At 38.0% G+C, this 23,534-nt stretch overlaps 1 protein-coding gene across 3 annotated transcripts; it reads left to right on the top strand.

Annotated features, from left to right (window-relative positions):
- ARL5B (ADP ribosylation factor like GTPase 5B) lies at positions 1-23,106 on the top strand. Of its 3 annotated transcripts, XM_055296704.2 has the most exons (7): positions 110-381; positions 1,698-1,845; positions 6,857-6,917; positions 8,787-8,934; positions 13,205-13,288; positions 15,172-15,323; positions 16,669-23,106. In XM_055296704.2, the coding sequence occupies exons 2-7, from the start codon at positions 1,836-1,838 to the stop codon at positions 16,715-16,717; spliced, it is 504 nt and encodes a 167-aa protein (XP_055152679.1). In that variant the 5' UTR covers positions 110-381; positions 1,698-1,835; the 3' UTR covers positions 16,718-23,106. The 3 variants fall into 3 exon arrangements, with proteins under 3 accessions (XP_055152677.1, XP_063466261.1, XP_055152679.1); XM_055296702.2 differs by lacking the exon at positions 1,698-1,845 and having other exon boundaries at positions 1-381; XM_063610191.1 differs by lacking the exons at positions 1,698-1,845; positions 13,205-13,288 and having other exon boundaries at positions 66-381.
- Positions 23,107-23,534: the final 428 nt, after the last annotated feature.

The following is a 23,534-nucleotide window of genomic DNA, read 5'->3' on the forward strand; positions in this document are numbered from 1 at the left end:
AAGCTTCCGGCGATGGGTGGTCCTGGGATCCGGAGGGGAGGCGGGGTGAAGGCGGGGCTTGGGGCTGAGAGAGGCTGTGGTGGGTAGGTGAGTTCAGACCGAGGGGACTACGGGTCGGCGTTGGGTTCAGTGGGCTCGAAACAAAGGGCTGTCCGGTGGGGACTCGCCGCGGCGCCTTCTTACGAGTCGGGTCGAGGCTTCTCGGCCTAGCAGTGCCCTCGCTGCGCGATCTCAGGCGGGTTCTCCTCGGCTCCGCGCAGCCCGCGCCGCGGTGGGGGACCCGGCGCAGCGGCACCTGCTGCCGAGGGACCCCGCGGCCCGCCCCGGTGCTCGTGATGGGGCTGATCTTCGCCAAACTGTGGAGCCTCTTCTGTAACCAAGGTGAGAAGGATAGAACTGCGCGGCGGCTCGAATCCGAGGCAGAGGATCCGGCCGCCGATGGGGACATCGGAGGCAGGGGACAGAGCGTTCGGAGACGCGGAGGAGGAAGGGACTTAGGCCAGGGGGCGGGCAGAAACTCAGTGTTTTAGACCTGGAGGACGTACAGGAGAGACCTGAAGTGTGGGAGAAACAGGGAGGCAGAAGAGAAGGCATTTGGCGTCCCAGAATCCAAACTGAGAATGTTTGGATATTGGCGAAGAAAAGCGGGATACAGCTAATGATGCCGGGAGGCGTATGGAGGGCCTTTCTTGTCTTTATTGAAGCGTGCTTGTGTCTGTATGTAGCCCCAGGATAAGTGTCTTTTTAAAAATAATGTTGGTGCTTTGTTTTCCCGCCCTGCCGTTTGAGCCATAAGCCAGTGCACCTTCACTCTGATTTCGTCTCCTTTCCTCTAGGACTCGGGAATGAGTTGTCCTATTCAGATACACGAGTTTTCCAGCATCTTCATTCTAAACATTTTTTTTTGAGGCATTCAGAAACTAAATGCGTTTCTGTTTTGTATAAGACGTTACGTGTCCGTAATTAGTCTAGAACAGGTAATGAGACACCTGGAAGTGGCAGGTCCAAAGGGCCGAGAAGTTGCAAAACCTGTTCTGAGTCAGAATGAGATGTGATGTCTTCTGAAGGGAGAAAACACCCAGACCAAAAAAGGGGCCAACGATAAGTTAAAGTTTTAGGCGTCCTTTGAACGGAGTGGTTTCTTAGTAATTGAAACCAGTTTTGAAAATCAACTCATTTCATTTTACATTTAAGAGCCGGGCATCATTAATAAGCCAGTTTAATTTCCTTTTATGCTGGTACCAATTTGTTACTGCTAATGTAGGTATCTAATCTTTTTCTGGATTTAAGAAGTTGTGGAGGTAATGGAATGGCTTTAGTCGACTTGTTCTGTAGATTGATAAGAACACTAATATAGTCTTTTTCAAGGTTATAAATATAGATGTAGGCACACATGTGTATGTATATGTATATGCCTGTATCCAGTAACCACAGATAATATTACTTATCAAATGATTTCAAAGTGAGTAGAGCTTCACACTTTCTGGGTATTATCCATACATTTAACGTATTATCTTTATTTATTTATTTATTGAGACAGAGTCTTTCTCTGTCGCCCAGGCTTCAGTGCAGTGGCACAATCTCAGCTCACTGCAACCTCTGCATCCTTGGTTCAAGCGATTCTTGTTCCTCAGCCTCCCAAGTAACTGGGATTACAGGCGCCCGCCACCACGCCCGGCCTATTTTTGTATCTTTAGTAGAGACGGGGTTTCGCCATGTTGGCCAGGCAGGTCTCGAACTTCTGACATCAGGTGATCTACCCACCTCGGCCTCCCAAAGTGCTGGAATTACAGGTGTGAGCCACTGCGCCCGGCCGTAAAGCATCATTTTAACACATGCTTAAAGGTATGAAGATTAATACAAAAATCACCAGTTTTCTCTTTCCCCTGAGCTGGAAAATCGAAACATTACCAAAGTAGTTGGTTTTCCCTTTATATCTTTCCCGTTTTCCTTTCTCTCTTTTCTGTTACGTGGCTGCTGTCTTGTCTTTTTTCGTTGGAGGTGTCCTTACTCAGACTAGAGGTAATAAAAGATGTAAGGGGAAAATTTAGAAGATGATAAAAGACATTCAGTGGCTACTTTTATAATTTCATAATTGTTCAGGCCTCCTGACTCTCCATTTCTACTTAGAATTTTTCTTTTTCTCTAACTTTCCTGTTGGAAAATTTAGAACCAGTGGTTATTCTGTTACTTTATTCTTATTCATTCATACAGCCATAGGCAAGTCTTCAGAGTTTAGCATAGGAGATACAAAATTAAAGAAGAAAGATACCTTACTTCCTGGCAAGTACTCAAACATCAATAAGCGAGACAAACATGAAAAAAAATGCAGTTTGGTAAATTATTTAACAGATATGTGTGAAAACGTAACGTTGGCTACGGCATAAGGTATACTTGGACTGTAATGTAATGATGAGTAGGAATTTGGGTGGCATGCTAGACAGAGCGAATAGAAGGGACATGTTATTCTAGGCAGAAGAGCTAATATGCAAAAGGGAGAGGAATGAGCTAGTTTGGTACTTTTAGGGAAGCTGAAAATAGTTGAGCTTGGCTGTGTGTTAGTTTGCTTGCGAGGAGTGAAGAGGGGACCAGATTGGAAAGACAGCCAGGAGAACCTTATCACAGAGGGCCTCCAGTGTTGACTAGGACATTAAACTATCTAGAGCAAGGAATGGGACTCATTGAAGAGTTTAATCCACAGATGTATCTTAGCTTATATTTTGTTTTCTGCATCAACAAAATTAACTACCAATCTCAGCATTTTCCATTTTTGTCACTATATATATCTATTCCAGTGGAATTAGATGTATTAGAATAGCAGGCCCAAAGCCCCACCTCACACCAACTAAATCAGAATGGGGTGAAGTGGCCTCGGCATCAGTGCCAAGGTAAATCGAATGTGCAGCCAGTGTTAAGAACTACTGATCTTACTTTATGTTCTCCTTTCCCTTGTCTTTCTTCCAATATTTCCACATTCTCATGTTTTTTTTCCTGTAGCATTTTAGAGTCTCATGCATCTTATAAATTAGATACCTTTCTGTGAATAAGTATACTAAAGCATGTGTTTTCTAAGTAAAGCAATTTAAAAGTACATTAATTCCTGCAATTTTGTATTGTTTAAACTGGAAGACTGTTTACTTCAACAGTTATTATTCAAGGAAATAATTTCAAATTCTGATTATCTCTGCAAACATTTTATATATCAATGTAGTTCTATGAAATACATATGTGTTATGTGTGTTTGATAGCTCACCTCTGAAGTTTTGCATTGTTTTTTAATTTTCTTTTGAACTTTCGTAGGCGTAGTCTTTTTCTCTCAGTGTTATGACTATACAAACCTGTCATCAGTTATTGCTTTTTTTGTTGTTTGTTTGTTGGTTTGTTTGTTTTTTTTTTTTAATGAGGTGGAGTCTCTGTCGCCCAGGCTGGAGTGCAGCGGTGTGATCTCGGTCCACTGCAACCTCCATCTCCCGGATTCAAGCAATTCTCCTGCCTCAGCCTCCTGAGTAGTTGGGATTACAGGGGCACCCCACCACTCCAGCTAATTTTTGTATTTTTAGTAGAGACGGGGTTTCACCATGTTGGTCAGGCTCGTCTTGAACTCCTGACCTCAGATAATCTGCCCGCCTTGGCCTCCCAAAGTGCTAGGATTACAGATGTGAACCAGTATGCCTGGCCCAGTTACGTCTTTAAATTTTATTTATTATTGTTATTTTTTGAGATGGAGCCTCGCTCTGTCACCCAGGCTGGAGTGTAGTGGCATGATCTCAGCTCACTGCCACCTTTGCCTCTGGAGTTCAAGCAATTCTCCTGCCTCAGCCTCTGGAGTAGATGGGATTACAGGAATCTGCCACCAAGCCTGGCTAATTTTTGTATTTGTAGTAGAGACGAGTTTTGCCATGTTGGCCAGGCTGGCCTCGAACTCCTGACCTCAGGTGATCTCGCTTCCCAAAGTGCTGGGATTACAGGTGTGAGCTACCGCACTCGCCACTTATTTCTAGTGTTACCCAGAATTAAGAACAAATGAAATAGGGTTTTAATTGTAGTTCTTTTTCAGAACCATGTAACAGTAACATCTTAATTTCATAATTTAATCATTTCTTTCCAATCAATGAATTTCATGTCATCATTTTGAACACTGGTTGCCAACTGCCTATGATTATTGTCCTTTAAGCAGGTTTCAAACACACTAAACTTATCATCTATCTGCATCCTGTCTTCCAGACCATTCTTTGTTGTTTGTTTTTGTTTTTTTTTTGAGATGGAGTCTTGCTCTGTCACCAGGCTGGAGTGCAGTGGTGCAATCTCAGCTCACTGCCACCTCCGCCTCCCAGGTTCAAGTGATTCTCCTGCCTCAGCCTTCCAGGTAGCTGGGACTATAGGCAACTGCCACCATGCCTGGCTAATTTTTGTATTTTTAGTAGAGACAGAGTTTCACCATATTGGCCAGGCTGGTCTCGAACTCCTGACCTTGTGATCCTCCCACCTTAGCCTCCCGAAGTGCTGGGATTACAGGTGTGAGCCACTGTGCCCGACCTCGCTAACTTTTTTCTTAACAGATGGGATCTTACTGTATTGCCCAGTTTGGTCTCAAACTCCTAGATTCAACTGATCACTTCTCCTTGGCCTCCCAAAGTGTTGGAATTACAGGTGTGAGCCACTGCGCCTGGCCTAAAACATTGTGATTTACTATAACTGTTAGTAACAGTAGTGTCTTTTTTTTTTTTTTTGAGATGGAGTCTCGCTCTGTCACCCAGGCTGGAATGCAGTGACCTGATCTTGGTTCACTGCAAGCTCCGCCTCCCGGGTTCACGCCATTCTCCTGCCTCAACCTCCCGAGTAGCTGGGACTACAGGCACCTGCCACAATGCCTGGCTAATTTTTTGTATTTTTAGTAGAGATGGGGTTTCACCGTGTTAGCCAGGATGGTCTCGATCTCCTGACCTCGTGATCCACCTGCCTCAGCTTCCCAAAGTGCTGGGATTACAGGCGTGAGCCACCGCGCCTGGCCTAACAGTAGTGTCTTAACCTAAAATTACCTCATGTTAGGGACCTACCTTTCAAAATGGTGCATTATTGTTGAGTTTTACCATCACAGGCCTTCAGTATTGTGTGAAGCATCATAATGCAAAATGTGAAGCAAGGAGCAGGATTGTTTGAAAATGACCTGGGTCTTCACTTGAGTTGCTTCAACAAGGAGCCATCTGGTACTGCCCTTCCATTCCTTTCTCCCGACAGGATTATCTGCCTTCAAGTTTTGCTTATCTTTAAACTAGTGGCTTCATTCTCACCACTGCAGGCATGTTGTTTTCTCTAGATGCTTGGTAGGTGGAGCTTCTAGCTGTCACTAAAATTTAGAATGCTTAGTGCCAGGCAGTCTGTTTGTTCCTTCACTGATAGAAGTTCTTGTACTTTAAGGGATAACACACAGGGTAATACTTAGATTGGCTACATTAGACGATATGTAGCCAGGCTTGGTGGTGTGCACCTGTGGTCCCAGCTACTCAGGAGGTTCAGGTAGGAGGATCACTTGAGCCTGGGAGGTCGAGGCTGCAGTGATCATGCCACCGCACTCCAGCCTGGGCAACAAAGCAAGACCCTGTCTCAAATAAATAAATAAGGAGAATTATAGTGAGTTATACTAAGCAGGCAAGTTTTGTTTTGTTTTACAAAGCAGCTTCTACCATAGTGAAAATAGCCCTTCCAGAGGACCATGTCTGTTTATCCTGCACTGTTATAGGCTGTACCTAGAGTGTGTAGGTCGTTAGAAGACCTGCACATCTCAAGAACTTAACTTTTCTTGGTCCCTCTTTTTTTGGCTGATAAAGTTTTACAACTTTAGAGTAGGAATATGAGCTGATAGTTGATTGTATGACCAGAATGTTGACGTTCATCAGAGGTCGTCAAGAAGAGCAGGGTTCTGATATGAGATGTGCCCAATCATTGCCTACAAATCGACTGTGTTGTGATTCTGTGGCAACTTCCCTACTTACCCTGTTGATGTTAACTTGTAACTTTTTAAGCATTCTTCTGCTTTGGGGAAGGGGATCTTTATTATACTTGGCATAAGTTAAAATCTAGGAAAGATGGTATCTGGGGTGTTTTCTGTATTCATAGGACATTGCAGAATATGTACCACTTAACAGAATAATTAGATGAGCTTTAGCAGCTACTTATTAAAAGAGGTGAATATTTAGTGCATGGCACCCAAAGGAGGAAAGAACTGAATAGATTTTCGTTGTACGAAGAGCAGAAACAGAATCTGCTCAAAAGAACTGTAGAAGCCGATTGAAAAAATGTTAAACAATGAGTAATTGTGTAAAAACTTGAGAGTATACGTTTGTCTTTGTGACAGATGAAACGTTTCAATTTTAAGCTTACATGGGATTTTTAAGTGAGAGGAAGAAACAGATCGTGGTATACATAGGTGGGGAAACTTACAGATGTGAAAACATTTTGATAAAAAGCTAACTTGACTGGTACAGAGCTAAAAAGGTGTGTAAAACAGGCTTTTTAAAAAACTTACATTTTAGGTTATAATTTTTGCCTAGATTAATATTTTGGTCTCCTCTCCCTTAGATGCAATATAAGTGACCAACTTCGCTGGTGTTTCCATCCTACCCATCTCCCACATTCTTTTACAAGAGAATTAGACAGAGAATCAATGATAATTGATTTTGTTACTTAACCTAGGTAGCCTTAACATCATAACATTTCTTTCCGTATTTTAACAGTCTAGTAATAGATATTCAGTGAATGATTCTCATTAACGAGCTAACTAATAATCATTGTTGAAAGCATGTAATTGTAGTAATGCAGTAGTGTTAAATGTTTATGGTTTGCTTTCTTTTTGTAGAACACAAAGTAATTATAGTGGGACTGGATAATGCAGGGAAAACCACCATTCTTTACCAATTGTAAGTATGGGTGTTTATTAAACACTTTTCACTAGTTATTGAAACTAATGTGTTTATAATTAATAAGAGATATAACAGTGTGATAGAAAAACTTAAATGTATGTTTTTTGGTTTTTTTTTTTAAATTTTACCGAACACAATCTATAGAAAAGTGAGTAAAATAAACATTTGCTAAACCCTTCACAAACACTTACTGTTTTCTGGCCTTGAAAGAAAGAAATTAATATTAAATAAAGCGCATATTAAAGTGCTGGGCTGAGGTGATAAAGTGGATTTCACTTAGTTCTTCCTACACTTGGGTTTATGTAAATAAATTGTTAGCTCTAGGAAGCCATTGCTACCCTCCTAATAGCTTTGGAGTTTTTTAACATAGCCAGACTTGTCAAGTCAAAAGAAATGTGATCACTTCTGAAAATATTGCTGTAGTCGCTTGTAAGAGGGAGAGTTTTGAGACTTTCAGAGAAATCTATTAATACCTTAGGAAATTTTCACAGGTCATCATTCCACTTGTCAGAGTACCTTCCATTATCCTTTCAGTGCCAATGAAATGATAGTATTAAGCAGTAGAAATGGATCTACCAAGCACTCTAACAAAATAGTTCTACAATTCTTTGCACCATTGTGTAGCTCTTACCTCTTCCCACTCATGTTGCATTAGAAGACAGCCATCAGCTCACCAGAAGTACTTCATTCGCCAGTGATTAGCGCATTTTTCAACTACTTTGCGAAAAAGCTACTGACTTAAAGTTTGTTGTTTCAGAGTTGAATAACCACTTGTTTCTCTTGAAAACATTTTCATTCATTGGTGATTATGTGTTTAAATATGAATTAGCTTTTAAACATCACATATAAACATTTCAGAAACCTGTCATCTTTGTTGAAATAATTTTACACATGGCTTCAAAAATATACATAAAACCCAAGAGAGTTGCAAGCCTCCTCCAACACAGTACTGACGTGTTACTGGCAAGGGCATATTTGTTGAATTAATTGATTAATGTAGCTTTACCAATGATTATGATAATACGAGGGGTATGAGCATCAGTATTTATATATATATACATATACACATACATATTTGAGACGGAGTTTTGCTCTGTTGCTGAGCTGGAGTGCAATGGCATGATCTCCACTCACTGCAACCTCCACCTCTCAGGTTCAGGCGGTTCTCCTGCCTCAGCTTCCAGAGTAGCTGGGATTACAAGTGCCCACCACGACGCCCTGCAAATTTTTGTATTTTTAGTAGAGACGAGGTTTCACCATGTTGGTCAGGATGGTCTCAAATTCTTGACCTCAGGTGATCCCCAAAGTGCTAGAATTACAGACGTGAGCCACCACACCTGGCCTTCTAAATACATTTATAGTTAATTTAAATTTTCACTTGCACATGGTTGTCTTTTTAGGACTACTTTAGATTAATATGCCTGAACTGATTTTTGTGACTAAGTCTCAATTTAGACAGTCTTCAAAATTATAAATAGCCCACTATCCAATATTTGCTATTTTGCAATCACCTAGAAACTTGCTTTTCAGGGTGGGATGGGACATTGGGTCTTATCTAACCAATAACAGGGCATGGTGATATTGGAATTTTTGGCCACAGAAATGCAAATTCACACCACACTGTTTCCTTTCTTTTCCATCAAGCTTGCAATTTCTTCCATTAAAAAAAAAACAAGAAACAAGTCTTTCTTCTGGAGTTGTTGTCTAGATATTTATTTGCACAAATGTTCTCCAGTTTTCTAATTTTCATGCTAATGGTCATCATCATTGGTGCAGAAGGTTGATTGATCTTAAAAATACAGAGATAAAAGTTGCTTCAGATTCTCAAGATTTACAAGAGCTTTTATGGTGTCTGTTTTTCAACAGCTTAATGAATGAAGTGGTTCATACTTCTCCAACCATAGGAAGCAATGTTGAAGAAATAGTTGTGAAGAACACTCATTTTCTTATGTGGGATATTGGTGGTCAGGAGTCTCTGCGATCATCCTGGAACACATATTACTCAAATACAGAGGTATGCTAAGATGAATTTTGAATTTTAATCCAAAGGTCCAAAGAGTAAACATAGAAAGTAGATAGGTTGCACCTGGGCATATTGACAGTTGCTTTTTTTTTTGAGACGGAGTCTTGCTCTGTCGCCAGGCTGCAGTGCAGTGGCGCTATCTTGGCTCGCTGCAAGCTCCGCCTGCTGGGTTCAAGCCATTCTCCTGCCTCAGCCTCCTGAATAGCAGGAATTACAGGCGTGTGCCACCACTCCCAGCTAATTTTTGTATTTTTAATAGAGACAGGGGTTCACCATATTGGTCAGGCTGGTCTTGAACTCCTGACCTCGTGATCCGCCCTTCTTGGCCTCCCAAAGTGCTGGGATTACAGGCTTGAGCCACCGCGGCCAGCCTGACAGTTGCCTTTTAATAAGATCCTTTTTTGTAGGGAATTTGGGTTTCTTTTTTTAAATAAATAAGTTAAAATTTCATAAATGAGACTTAAGAATTTGGGTTTTCTTTTTTTTTTTTTTTTTTTTTCCGAGACGGAGTCTCGCTCTGTCGCCCAGGCTGGAGTGCAGTGGCGCAATCTCGGCTCACTGCAAGCTCTGCCTCCCGGATTCACGCCATTCTCCTGCCTCAGCCTCTCCGAGTAGCTGGGACTACAGGCGCCCGCCACCACGCCCGGCTAATTTTTTGTATTTTTAGTAGAGATGGGGTTTCATCGTGGTCTCGATCTCCTGACCTCGTGATTCGCCCGCCTCGGCCTCCCAAAGTGCTGGGATTACAAGCGTGAGCCACCGCGCCCAGCCAAGAATTTGGGTTTTCAAATAAAAGAAAAGGCAGATAGAAAGATTGTTTGGAGCTATTATTAGTTGAGTGCTTACTGTTTGGCCGGGTTCTCTCCGTTAATCTTCACAAGATTTTAATGTCTCTAGGGTTGGAGAGATCTGACACATGGAGAAATTATATAACTTTCCCCAAGATCTCACAACTTTCTAAGAGACCCTGACCAGGGGACGAATAAAATGTTTTATTAACTTAAAAATTTCTTATAACATGAACATTCAAAATGTTGGTAGATTTTTTTTTAATTAGAAAAAAGTGGATTTGCAAATCATCTCTCAAAGTTCTCTGTCACTTACGAGTTCAGAGCTAACTTGGGGAACAAACCTGGATATATTCATGTTCTATTTCTGCTTTTATTTCTTCTTAGAGGCAGATTTTTTTTAAAGCCATTCAACGTAGTTTAGAGAGATTTATCCTTGAGAGTATGAGTTCACAATTGCATCCGTTTAATTGTTCTTTGCAAAGAAGTACACCTAACCAATTATTTTTTCTAAAATGAAACCTTTTAAAAATTGGAGTTGGGCCAGGCACGGTGGCTCACGCCTGTAATTCCAGGACTTTGGGAGGCTGAGGCGGGTGGATCCTGAGGTCAGGAGATCGAGGTTATCTTGGCTAACACAGGTGAAACCCCGTCTCTACTAAAAATACAAAAAATTAGCCGGGCGTGGTGGGGTACACTTGTCCCCAGCTACTCAGGAGGCTGAGGCAGGAGAATTGTTTGAACCTGGGAGGCAGAGTTTGCAGTGTTCCAAGGTGGCACCACTGCACTCCAGCCTGGGTGATAAAACGAGACTCTTAGCTCAAAAAAAAAAAAAAAAATTGGAGTTGGAAGGGAAGGAGGTAGAAAAGGATGTAATACGAAGAATTTTTGGTGAACAAAGTTGCCTTTTTAAATAAAAAACGTGTATTTTTCTAGATTTATATTATAATAGCACGTGTGTATGTGTGTATATATTCCAATGCAACGTGTAAGTAGTAAACAAAGATGGCGTATCATAGATACTCAGAACTTGTGGTAGCACTTAATTATTTTATTGGGTATGCAGAAGCTGTAAGCAAATAGTATAGTTAAAGGGTAGCTTATACATTTATACAGTAAAATAATGTTCTGAAACTAGAATGAGTTAGAAAGTAAGGGAAGGGCCAGACGCAGTGGCTCACTTCTGTAATCCCAGCACTTTGGTAGGCCAAGGTGGGCAGATTGCTTGAGGCCAGGAGTTCAAGACCAGCATGGCCAACATGGCAAAACCCCATCTCTACTAAAAATACAAAAATTGGCCAGGCATGGTGGCATGTGCCTGTAGTCCCAGCTACTCCAGAGGCTGAGGCATGAGAATCGCTTGAACCTAGGAGGCGGAGGTGGCAGTGAGCTGAGATAGCACCACCGCACTCCAGCCTGGGTGACAGAGTCTCGCTCTCTCTCAAAAAAAAGAAAAGAAAGTAAGGGACCAATGACATTGTAGCATATGATTAATTTAAACATCAGAGCTGTTAGTAGTTTAAAGCTCACAGTTAACTCCAGCTGTGAAAAGGGCAGTTATCATTGATGACTTAGTGCCAGAGTTGATTCTAGTGAATCCATATGTACTTAAAGTATGTCAAAAGGGTAGTTCTTGAAATGGCTGAAACTCTGGAGGACTTACCATGGGTCCAGAAAGAGATATGCATTACTGATGCCATTTGCATGAAATGTTCTTTTAGTAAGTGATCTCTACAAGAATATCAAAATTACTACAAAGAACAGTGGCCTCTGTCACTTTGCATTTTGAAAATTCTTCACGTGGAAGAGTCCCCCAAAAGCTGCATTATGTCCATTATAATACAAGAAGTTACAGGTATTAAGTAATTCTTGACACCTTCCTCTCAATAACTCACGGTTGCATCTCCATATTCTGTCAATTCCTCCTTTGCCACGTGACATTCTTTCCATTTATTCCCTTCTAAGCCCAACTCAGTTTATATTCAGATTAGTTGTCTGTTTCCCTAATTTTATTTATTTTTGTTTTTTATTTATTTATTTTTTTGAGACGGAGTCTCACTCTGTCACCCAGGCTGGAGAGCAGTGGTTTGATCTTGGCTCACTGCAACCTCCGCCTCCCAGGTTCAAAGGATTCTCCTGCCTCAGCCTCCCAAGTAGCTGGGACTACAGTACACACCACCACACCTGGCTAATTTTTGTGTTTTTAATAGAGACAGGGTTTCACCATATTGGCCAGGTTGGTCTTGAACTGTCCTCAAGTGATACGCCCACCTTGGCCTACCAAAGTGCTGGGATTACAGGTGTGAGCCACTGCACCTAGCCTGTTGCCCTAATTTTAAAGTCATCTCTGTAATCTAATTCCACCCTTTATGTCTTAGTTTATTTTGCATCTATCTCCTGCTGTAATGACATCATTTCATCTCATTTCTTAGCCTTTATTCTGTATAAAGTGTTCAGCTTAAGGGTGCTTTTTCGCTGTATCATCTCCTCCATCTCCTCCTCCTCCTCCCCCTCACCCACCCCCCACATGTTTTTAAAATGAGTTAGGACCTCTCTGTCACCCAGGCTGGAGTGTAGTTGCATGATTCTCAGTACAGCCTCAACTTCCTAGGCTCAAAGCAGTCCTCCCACCTTAGCCTCCCAAATAGGTGGGACTACGTGCTTGACTAATTTTTATTTTTTGTAGAGAGACAGGTTCTCACTATGTTGCCCAAGCTGGTCTCAAACTCCTGGGCCCAAGCAATCATCCCACCTCACCTCCCAGAGTGCTGGGATTACATGTGTGTGAGCCCCATGCCTGGCCTGTATCTTCTTATTTTTTAATGTACAAACTACCTTTTTTCCTGTATAGCTTTACCAACAGATTTCTCCTCTTTTTTCTGGCTTCTTGCCTTTATTTAATTTGACCTGAATCTCCAGTATATTAATGCCTAAGTATATATGTTTCAATCTTGAACATTTATGGTTGATAATTGTTTTATAAAATTGTCTTATTTTTAAAACGCATTTATCTTTTTCTTTCAAACTGGCTTTTCTTTCTAAGAGTTAGGAGATTGTGGTATACATAAGTAAGCAATTATTGACTGTTTAGATGAATGATAATGGAGTACTTTGAAGTTTTAGTGAAAAATATTACTGAAATTAATGTAAGTTTCTTTTCAAAAATTACTTTTTCTACCAGCATTTGAAAACAAATCATAGTATTATGTATTCGGGCATCACTTAAAAAAAATCAAGTTGGGCACAGTTTTTATTTGTTGAAGTTATGAGTTATTTTCTTATTGTTAACATTTGGATTTTACTGCTTGATGTGATTCAGTATTATAAAAGCTGTTTATGGTGAAAAAGCAATAGATGTTTTATAGTAATGATGATGCCATGTAGAGAAAGTACTTAGATTACTTGAGTAGTTTTACAGAAACCTTTTTAGCATCCCATTCAATTTTCTGTCTTTCCTTTTAATTTTCTTCTAGTTCATCATTCTTGTTGTTGATAGCATTGACAGGGAACGACTAGCTATTACAAAAGAAGAATTATACAGAATGTTGGCTCATGAGGTAAATTTTTAAAGTAAATATTTAAAAAACAATGTAGTAAAGTATCTGTACATTGCCTTTGCTTTTTTGCAAAGATTAATGTGATATGATGTTGGCTATTTTATTATTAACACAACTTTACATATTAAACTGATGGAAATCTGGAGGTAAAATAAAGTTCATTACTTTTTTAAACTTAGAAAACCCTAACACGTTAATTTGTAGATTACTACTGTTATTGCAAAATTTTTTCAAAGCTAAAGTTACTTAAGCATGCCTTTAAAAGTTTGATAAATTGAGATAAGTAAAAGGAAAACTTAAGGGTCTTTTCCCCAAAAGTTTATAATAACTGAAAGGTTTTTTTTGTTTTGTTTTTTTTTGGGTTTTTTTTGTTTTGTTTTGTTTTGTTTTGTTTTTGTTTTGTTTTGAGACGGAGTCTTGCTCTGTAGCCCAGGCTGGAGTGCAGTGGTGCAATCTCGGCTCACTGCAAGCTCCGCCCCCTGGGTTCACACCATTCTCCTGCCTCAGTCTCCCGAGTAGCTGGGACTACAGGCACCCGCCACCACGCCCGGCTAATTTTTTCTATTTTTAGTAGAGATGGGGTTTCACCGTGTTAGCCAGGATGGTCTCGATCTCCTGACCTCATGATCCGCCCGCCATGGCCTCCCAAAGTGCTGGGATTACAGGTGTGAGCCACCGCACCCGGCCCAATAACTGAAAGTTTTTAAATGACTAACTCAAGATCACTTAATTCTAAGTATTTCAGATATTTAAGAAAACTTAGTAAAACACATTCATGCACCGTATCAACATAAGATATGAAATATCTTACGATACCTTGCCAATCTGATCTTCCCTTCTCTTTCAAGAGGTATCTACTACCTTAAAAGTAGTGATTGTTATCCTTATGCATATTTTTATACTTTTACTACATTTTTATGTCTTGAAGTTATACAGAGTATTGTATTCCATGCTGGGTGTTTTTTTTTTTTTTTTTTTTTGAGATGGAGTCTCGCTTTGTCGCCCAGGCTGGAGTACAGTGGCGTGATCTTGGTTCACTGCAACCTCCGCCTCCCAGGTTCAAGCGGTTCTCTGCCTCAGCCTCCCGAGTAGCTGGGATTACAGGCACCCGCCACCACGCCCGGTTAATTTTGTATTTTTGGTAGAGACAGGGTTTCACCATCTTGGCCAGGCTGGCCTTGAATCCCTGACCTCGTGATCCACCTGCCTCAGCCTCCCAAAGTGCTAGGATTACAGGTGTGAGCCACTGTGCCTGGCCTGTATTCCATATTTTTAAAAGTAATAGTATATAATATATATGCTTCTGAATCTTGCTCTTTTTTACAACATTGTGACTTATCCCTGTTAATACATTCTGATTTATCCATCTTAATACGCACTGCGTTAGTTCATTCCTTTTGACAACTATATAGTTTTCCACAGTATGAATATATCACAATCTATTCTTCTAATGTTTTCATAGTATAAATGATGCTGAAATGAATATTAACCAATGAGCTTATGTTATACAAAGACTAGTAAGTAATAAGTATTGCGCAGCTCCTATCACCAGTACTCTACTTTTAAGTTTTGGAGAAACTCTAGTTTGGCAACATACTACCAAATTTGCCTGTTAGAATATTACTTATGTAGTTTTGAGTCAGTATTTAAAATTCAGATGTATTTTTTATTCAGTTTGACCAATTCGACTCAAAAATAAAAAATAATTATTTAATATTAATCTGTTAGAATGAATAATGAAATTACGGGTATTTGAGATTATTATTATATTAAATATTAGTGCCCGATTATGTTAAAGTAGAAGCACTTCTTTTTAACTGTTCAGCTGGGTAAATTTAAATTGTGGTATTTCACATATTAGAAATATTTTGCCTTGATTGTAGGATTTACGGAAGGCTGCAGTCCTTATCTTTGCAAATAAACAGGATATGAAAGGGTGTATGACAGCAGCTGAAATCTCGAAATACCTCACCCTTAGTTCAATCAAGGATCATCCATGGCACATTCAGTCCTGCTGTGCTCTCACAGGAGAAGGGTAAGTTCATCAGTCTGAGGGGAAGTATGACTTCTTTCAAATTTCTTCCAACTTTTTAGGCCAACTTGTTTTCTTCTTGGGTTCTGTTCCTTTTCTGTTTGTTTGTTCTTAATTAAAGGTGACTTTTATAATGTGTCTCAGGCTTACAACATAGAAATAATTCTAGTAAAATCACTGGCAACTTAAAAACTTTTAATGTAAACATAATGTTTTACCAAAAAGCAATAAACTATTGAATTAGATTTTCATAATCCAAATTTTTTGATGTTCTTTGTTGCCTTTATCATATACTGAGAAAAAAACTGTAATGTCACCTTTCTTTTAAAGAGGAAGCTTGAAAGAAATTTCACATTTTCTGCAAGGACTTAAACCTAAGATCTCAGCTTTCTGCAAGCGTACATCGTCTTTATTATTAGGAGGTCTTTTGGGAGGCATAATTCTAGACAATAAACAGTTGAGACAAATGCCATATAGTCTGTTCTTCCATCTTTAACAATTTGAACGTGGGTATTAGGCCAAGAAGAACCCAATGTTATTTATGTGTTACCCAGTTTATATCAGAGAACTTATCCTCAAATCAACCTCACCTTCTTAGTTTTTCTCTTAGTATTTGTCAGAAATAGCTTGCAGTAATACCTGTGTGTAGGCCTTTTTGACTCATACTTTTGAGACTGAGTCTAAGTATTCCATTCTTTAGAATTGAGGAGGATAAGGTGAAGTTCCAGTTAACTTTTCTCCAGTCGTTAAGTTTCAGTTAATTTTAAAAGGCGGGGAGTATTTGCAATCTTCGTGGCAAAACTGGCATAATTGTATCTTCAAGATGATACTGAAGCAATTTCCCACAAACTGATTAAGAATATTTAAGAGAACATTCCATTTAAAAATTTCACTTACTGGCCGGGCGCGGTGGCTCATGCCTGTAATCCTAGCACTTTGGGAAGCTGAGGTGGGTGGATCACGAGGTCAGGAGATGGAGACCATCCTGGCTAACACAGTGAAACCCCGTCTCTACTAAAAATACAAAAAATTAGCCGGGCGTGGTGGAGGGCACCTGTAGTTCCGGCTACTCGGGAGGCTGAGGCAGGAGAATGGCGTGAACCCGGGAGGCGGAGCTTGCAGTGAGCTGAGATCGCGCCATTGCACTCCAGCCTGGGTGACAGAGCAAGACTCCGTCTCAAAAAAAAAAAAATTTCACTTATTATAGTGTGACTTGAATGTTGACACTGATGTATATAAATAATGATTGTGCTACCAGCCTTTGGTTAAGACATAAAAATAATAAGTATGCTTTCAGTTTTTAAGTATGAAGTTTTTAATTTTAAAAATACTTCTATCTTTTGTTCAGGTTATGCCAAGGTCTAGAGTGGATGACCTCCCGGATTGGTGTGAGATAACTTTTTTGCTTGAAAGAGACTGCTCTATTTATTCTGTGACATGAACATTTTTTCCTAGTACCTTTGGCTGCTAAGGCAGCAGCATGTTTAATTTATAACAACACAAACCTCTGAGAGCAACACTTGAATCAAGTGCAGCTGACCTGGAACATAAAAGATTTTTTCTTAACTTTTTTTTTTTTTAACTCACTAATCTTCAGTTGGATGAACATAATGTATAACTATGTTTTCAGCAACAATTCTTCTGTTTATTCTAATTAAGTGACTACCTTGTAAGAAATGTTTGTCGTATGCTTGATGTCTTCTGAAATATTCTTATAACCTTAATGACCAATTGCTTTCAATTCTTGACCACCACTCCCTCCCAACCAGAGAATTCCTGGTTTGATAGAGTAGTTGTGGAAACCATCAGGTACTGCCTGCAAACTTCTCCGGCACTAAATATTTGTTCCCTCCGTGAACCATTCATCTTTCGGACAGAGCTTCCTATAAACAAAGAAATCTGCCTAGAGGATATATGTAAGGAAGATTCCACATCATAAGTACTTGCCTTTTAACTTTCCCCCACATTACTGTGAGTCATGGAATAATGTTAAAGTTGTTATTTGCATGGAAATTAAGTAGGCTGTTTGTTTATCTAAAGGAATCGAGTTCACTCTTCTGCCTGCAACATATGGTCAAAAACTAACCAAGGTAAAATATTTATTTGAAAGCCCAACTTTGATGTTAAATATTCTTGAATAAATCTGATATTTGAAGAATATCACATTATTCAATGCATATAAAACTATCAGAAGTTGGTAAAGCATACCAGCACTAAAAATAAGACAATTGGAATATATTTTAGCATCAGTTTACAAACAACTTTATTATCAACAGAAATTTTAGCTCTTTTCTTTGCAAGATACATCACAGCTGCTTTGGGGAGTAGCTGAAGCCGAAGTATGAACAGTCTATTTTGTTTCTTAAAATTTGAAATTGTGTCTGTTGTAGCATTTTTACCACCAGCAGTATATTACTTAAAAAACTACACGGCTTTCCTTGAATTTATTTGATGGTATTATGTAATAGACTTCAAACAATTGCCATCTTTGTAGTTATGCCTTGGATTCTAAAATCTTATAGGAAACTGCTGAATTGAATCCTAGCTTTTAGAATATTAATATGAGACTCTAAGTTAATATTCTTAACAACTTATAAATTAAGAAAAAGTCATAATCTATCAAAAGTTTATGTATTGGATGGCATTAAAACATTTTTGAGGCAGTTGTCTAATATGAACAATAATCTAAACAGTATATTCCTTAATTTAAGAGGAAAGACAATTGTTGTATTTCGATCTTGTTTATTCAAATGTGTGATTTTGCTGAAATGAAAGGGATAAAATGAATACTTAGAGAATAATACTTCATTTTTGCAGTATTTTTTAATTTTGATAAAGATTCAGTGTTCATAATATCAAAATATGTGTTCAAAATTGGTATTTTAATTTTAATATTTTTGTAAGTTGATTTAAATTTTGCTCTTTTTTCAGGTGTGCTTGATTTGTTATATTTAGTCAAGTTAATTTAGTCGAATGTGGTAACATTTTTCTGATTTATCTTTAGTTGTAGCACACCCTTGAACTGAACAGTGGCCAGAGGAAAGCTTTCCAGGCTTTGAAAAGTAGTTTAACTTTGTTTTAAACCGTTTTCTTAGTGATTCTGTATCAAGTAGAGGATAAGTTTAGTTTAACTTAGTTTTTAATATAACCCATAATCAAGAACGTGAGCGAAAAGCAGACATAAATCAATACGGATGCTTTGTGGTGTGTGTGGGGTGTGGGGGAATTAAGAAAATGCCATTTACCTAAGCACAGTTTGCCTGAATTTCTACTTGGTTATGTTGTTTACTGTAAATACTGAGGATAATTCCCCTAAGTCTGTCCTGAGAAAAAGCATACTTAGTACTCCTGTATTTGTTCTTATGAAATGACTATCTGCCTTCTTGTATCTAGTAAGATTGGCTGGCTCAATTTTCTTCTGTCAAATTATATGGTTATTTTTTATATTACCACATCAGCATTATATTAAAAGTGTTTTTAATAGTTGATTGTATTTTGCCAACTACTAGTATAGACTCAAATTTGCTATTTAATTTTTAAAATACAATTTATTTTCTAAATCCTTTAAAAAATATTTGCTTAGTTTTGGATTAGAAATGATTTATGTTAGCCATGTGTTGAAGATGAAATTGGCATCAGTGTAGACTGTGCTGATTGGGAAAAGTTCATGATTAGGAAATTCATGTTAAGACTTTTTAAGAGTATTTTTTAGGTTTTCACTCAATCTTTCCTGTTACAGTAACGTGAAAACTGATTATTCTTTACTCCAAGAGAATGTTTTAACCCAAGCAAGTATCTAATACTAGAGCATTGGTTCTGACATTCATTGTAAATCAATGAACTATAAGATACTGTCTGAAAAATGTACATTTGTAATTAGTGCCTTTATTCATATTTTGAAATAAGTTCTTAGTTTTATATTATACCTGTTCTTTAGAAGTCACGTGAGCAGCTAATTATTTCAGTGATGAAATAATTTGTGTGTTTTATCCCCCTTCACCTCCATGTATTGGTTAGCACAGTTTATAGTAAGTGAAAAGCAAGGGACCCACCTGCATTACCTTCAGGAGACTGTTCTACCTTTTAATTTAAAAATAAGGAAATTAAATTTTAACAGAAGTCTTTTAAGTGTGTTATAACCAAAGTGTTCAATTATCCTTGCAAATTCAAATACAGCATTTTTCTTAATTTTGAGCATGTCATGCCCTTCATCTTTAAACCCATCATTCTTACTGAAGCCCATCTGAGAACTCTTAGAATTAATAGAACCTTTTATAAGGGAATATACTGAATATTTTTTATGGTTAATGTAACTTAATTCCTTAAAACCTGGAATATTAATATATATAATCTATTAAAAGCTGAAGATTAAATATGTAATTTTTGCTTTTAGTTTCTTGTGTTAGTATGCTTAAAGGTATCAATACTTTTATTCTGTATTCATTAGAAGAAAGGTAATAAATTTAAGTTTCATTGCTGAAAAATTTTAAATGGGTGCCACCCCATAGCCATAGTCATTTTGATTAAGCCTAATTTAACTTTCATTATAGCATAAAGAGAAAATAATTATTTTACTATGGAAACAGTGATAGGCAGTGCTGTAAACAGTATTCTCTGAAAAGTTGTGGAGGTCACAAAGAAAATTTTAAAGAATATAGAAGCTTTTTAAAAAAGTCTTTTTAGTGTAGTTTCTTAGAACAAATTATAAACATAATTGTTCTGAATAATCAATTTTTATTTAGTCCTTAACTATGTAAAACCGTATCCAAAGAAAAATGTACCGGTGTCGTGTCTAAAGATGGATAAATTTCATTGGAATTTATCTTTGGCGGCCAACTTTATGAGGCAGACTTTTCGTCTACGGCTTTGGAACCAAAAAAACTTCACTCTAATTCAGTTCTAAAGGCTATTTTACATTTTGCCGGGTTAAAGTGACTTCAAGATACACCATGGTGTCTTTTATCTAGTAGAATACTGTGCTAGCCATCTAAAATGGATTTGAGCCTTAATTTGGCCATTTCTCAGTTGTCTAGTTGACCTTAGACAATTAGTGCCCATGGCTTTCCTTTTGTTTTTCCCATACTGAGGAGCTTAAATTACAGCTGTAAAATGTCTTTTGGTTTTAAAATTCTGGATGCTTATATCCTACTATTAAAAATTAAAAATCCCCCAAATAGTAGGGAAATACAAGTAATATGAAATTAAATGTATTTTTATCCATTATTTGATTCCCACCTATTATTTTATTTAGAATACAAATACAACCAAGTAGGGAAAAAACTATCAGTAACTGCTATTCAACTTAAATTCAGCGAATAGCTAATGACAATGCAAAAGAGAAAACAAGCCATATTGCTAAGAAAAGGATAGTAAGCTGCTTAGAAAGAACCAGCCTGTGTTGGAAATAATTCTCTTCTAGATAATTTACCTTATTTTCTTGGCTTGTACTAGTTGAACGGAAGTGGTTAATTTGTTCAGAGTTGATTGCCTTTTGATGCCACCGCAAACTATAGTTCTGTGTGACTTTCCATATTGAAAGAGTAGGGTCAGTAGCCGGGTTATCAGTCTTTTACAAATGTCTATATAAATGTCTACATAAATCTGAAAGTGGTTTATATTCAAGGTTAGTTTCTCAGTAGCATCTCCTTCTTATTCATTCACTATTACTATGAAGACTGAAATCCAAAAGCCAGGTTCCCCAAAAAAGTATTTTTTAAAAATTTTAGGGGACCAAAATAAATAGAGGAAGACCAATATAAAAAAATATGTTCAATTATTCCATTTTAAATTTAAAGCAGAAAAAAAAATTGTACCCCTCAGACCTAAAGGCAGCTTTAAATGTATATAGTTTGGTGAAACATTTGGGAAATTTTAATTTGGAGGTTTAGAAGCATACTGAAAAACAAATTCAAAGCACTTGAAAGTAAAGACAATACCATGAGGTCGAAAAACCTTCAAAAGGATATTAGGTAAGAGAAAATGTGAATGAAAGCAGTGAATTTCTGCCTCTCCTCGTATTTAGGGTACTTAAAATTACTAAAAAATACAGTCTTTTTACCATAGAGCTAGATGGCCTGTATTACTCTTAATGTGGCCAAAGGAGTGAAGACTGATTGGGTTTTAGAATTTGGAACTGTAGTCACATAAAGGCATCTTTTGCATTTCTTAAACCAGTAATCTACATTTTCTCCTGGAAATGGAGAAATATGAAATGTGCTGTGCATAGCTTTTGGAATAGAAAACAAAGTTTTAAAAGAATGGATATGTTTTCTTGCACAACTTGTAAAATTTTAATTAAAAAATTACCTCATTTTTCAATCCATAAGGTGCTTTGCTCAAGTTTGTGGGATGTTTGTACCATCCCATAAAAACCCACTTCACCGAAACTGTATTTGAAATATGCAAAATTCATAACTAAGGGATAGCATTCCTTGGAGATTTTGTTTTGTTTTACTCTTGTTTGCCAGCTGCGCCAACATGGTAGATATATCAGATTCACATATGGTTTCATTAAAGCACATAGGAAAGTGCTCAGTCAATATTTAATTAGTTTAATTAGATAAGGGAAAGGAGAAATCCTAAATTTGATAGATTCTATTATACTGTGAATATATTTCCATCAGTGTTGGTAAGATATCAAATGACTATCAGTTGATCCCAGTCATCAGTGACTTATTTGCATATTTAAGCCCTATTCACAAGAGACCATAATCATTTTAATGTTGTATTTTCCCTCAGGAAATTTAGGGACTCCGAAGCCCCTATTTTATTCTCTTGGAGTAAACTGTTGAGTGTAGTTACAAAAACTTTTATTTATGACTTAAAAAAAGTTTAGCTGCTATTTCATTGAAAGTGTGAAATGGTCATGATTTTTTTCAATTACAGAATAGTACAAATTTTACCATGTTCATCTATTCCACAGAGCATGTTAAAAACAGCAACAACAACAAAAACCTAACAGCAATTACAACCTTAGTGTTGCGTTTATTCTAATCAGAGTGAATGACTATAATCACACTTTGCTATTTTAACGTAAATTGGTGCTTTAGAGCATTAAAGAGGAAGCAGCAGGCCCTGTACTCAATATTTATTATTTCTTGCCTCAGAATGCAAAACAACTTTAAAGTGTCTATATTCATATATATGTGCGTTTCTTAAGATTTAAATACAAACTATTGTTACTCCTTAAGCTTCAGGCTTTCTGCGAAAGCTCTAAAAATATCTTAGTTACTGTGCTTGGTCAACTAGAAGATGGTATTAATAAGGTCAGAATTAGGAACTGGATCACTCTGTGGGTCCTCTGGTATTGTGCAGAGGAAAGAAAAATGTCTTTCACACCACAGACCGTGTGTCTGAGCCCCAGCCAAACAAATGTGTTCCACTGGTCCAACATATAAGCATTAACAACAACAACAAAAAATTTAAAACAAGTAAATTAATGCATTCACATTATCACTTACTGAAAATGCTTCAAAGCATGTTTTCCTGATGGTTGTTTAAATGACATGTTTTAAAGTTTTTAATACTTTATTACTGTTAGGAAGTGCTTCTTTTGTATGTTAAGTTTAGGTTGCCAGTACTCATAATTTTTATTTCTGCAATTATGTTATAATGAGTTGTTTGCATGCCTACTTAACCCAAGTAAAAGGATGCCGTTTGCTCTGGAATGTTCATCTTTTAGACAGGTTTTGGCTCATTTCCAATCATGGTGCAATATAGTGTAACATTCATTTGTTTTCATTCAACAGTTTTATTTTTGTCATAATAAATAATTACTTTTCCAATACGAAGTGAATCCAGTGTTTTCTTTTAAAGATAAAATCTGCTATAGGCCGGGCGCGGTGGCTCACGCTTGTAATCCCAGCACTTTGGGAGGCCGAGGCGGGCGGATCACGAGGTCAGGAGATCGAGACCACGGTGAGACCCCGTCTCTACTAAAAATACAAAAAATTAGCCGGGCATGGTGGCGGGCGCCTGTAGTCCCAGCTACTCGGGAGGCTGAGGCAGGAGAATGGCGTGAACCTGGGAGGCGGAGCTTGCAGTGAGCCGAGATCGCGCCACTGAACTCCAGCCTGGGGGACAGAGTGAGACTCTGTCTCAAAAAATAAATACGTAAAATAAAATAAAATCTGCTATAAGTTATTTGCTTGCAAATAGTAGAAGCCCACCTATGCCAACAAAGAGAGGATAATTGGGGTGAGGTGGTGGAGGCTC

This window comes from Symphalangus syndactylus, chromosome 10 (assembly GCF_028878055.3).
Source record: "Symphalangus syndactylus isolate Jambi chromosome 10, NHGRI_mSymSyn1-v2.1_pri, whole genome shotgun sequence".
NCBI classification, from domain to species: domain Eukaryota; kingdom Metazoa; phylum Chordata; class Mammalia; order Primates; family Hylobatidae; genus Symphalangus; species Symphalangus syndactylus.

Bases quoted from the DNA above. Each gene is read 5' to 3' on its own strand.
- ARL5B (XM_055296702.2), top strand. From the start codon at position 336: ATGGGGCTGATCTTCGCCAAACTGTGGAGCCTCTTCTGTAACCAAG. The intron at 382-6,856 runs GTGAGAAGGATA...TTCTTTTTGTAG, and splicing joins GAGCCTCTTCTGTAACCAAG to AACACAAAGTAATTATAGTG. The intron at 15,324-16,668 runs GTAAGTTCATCA...TCTTTTGTTCAG, and splicing joins TGTGCTCTCACAGGAGAAGG to GTTATGCCAAGGTCTAGAGT.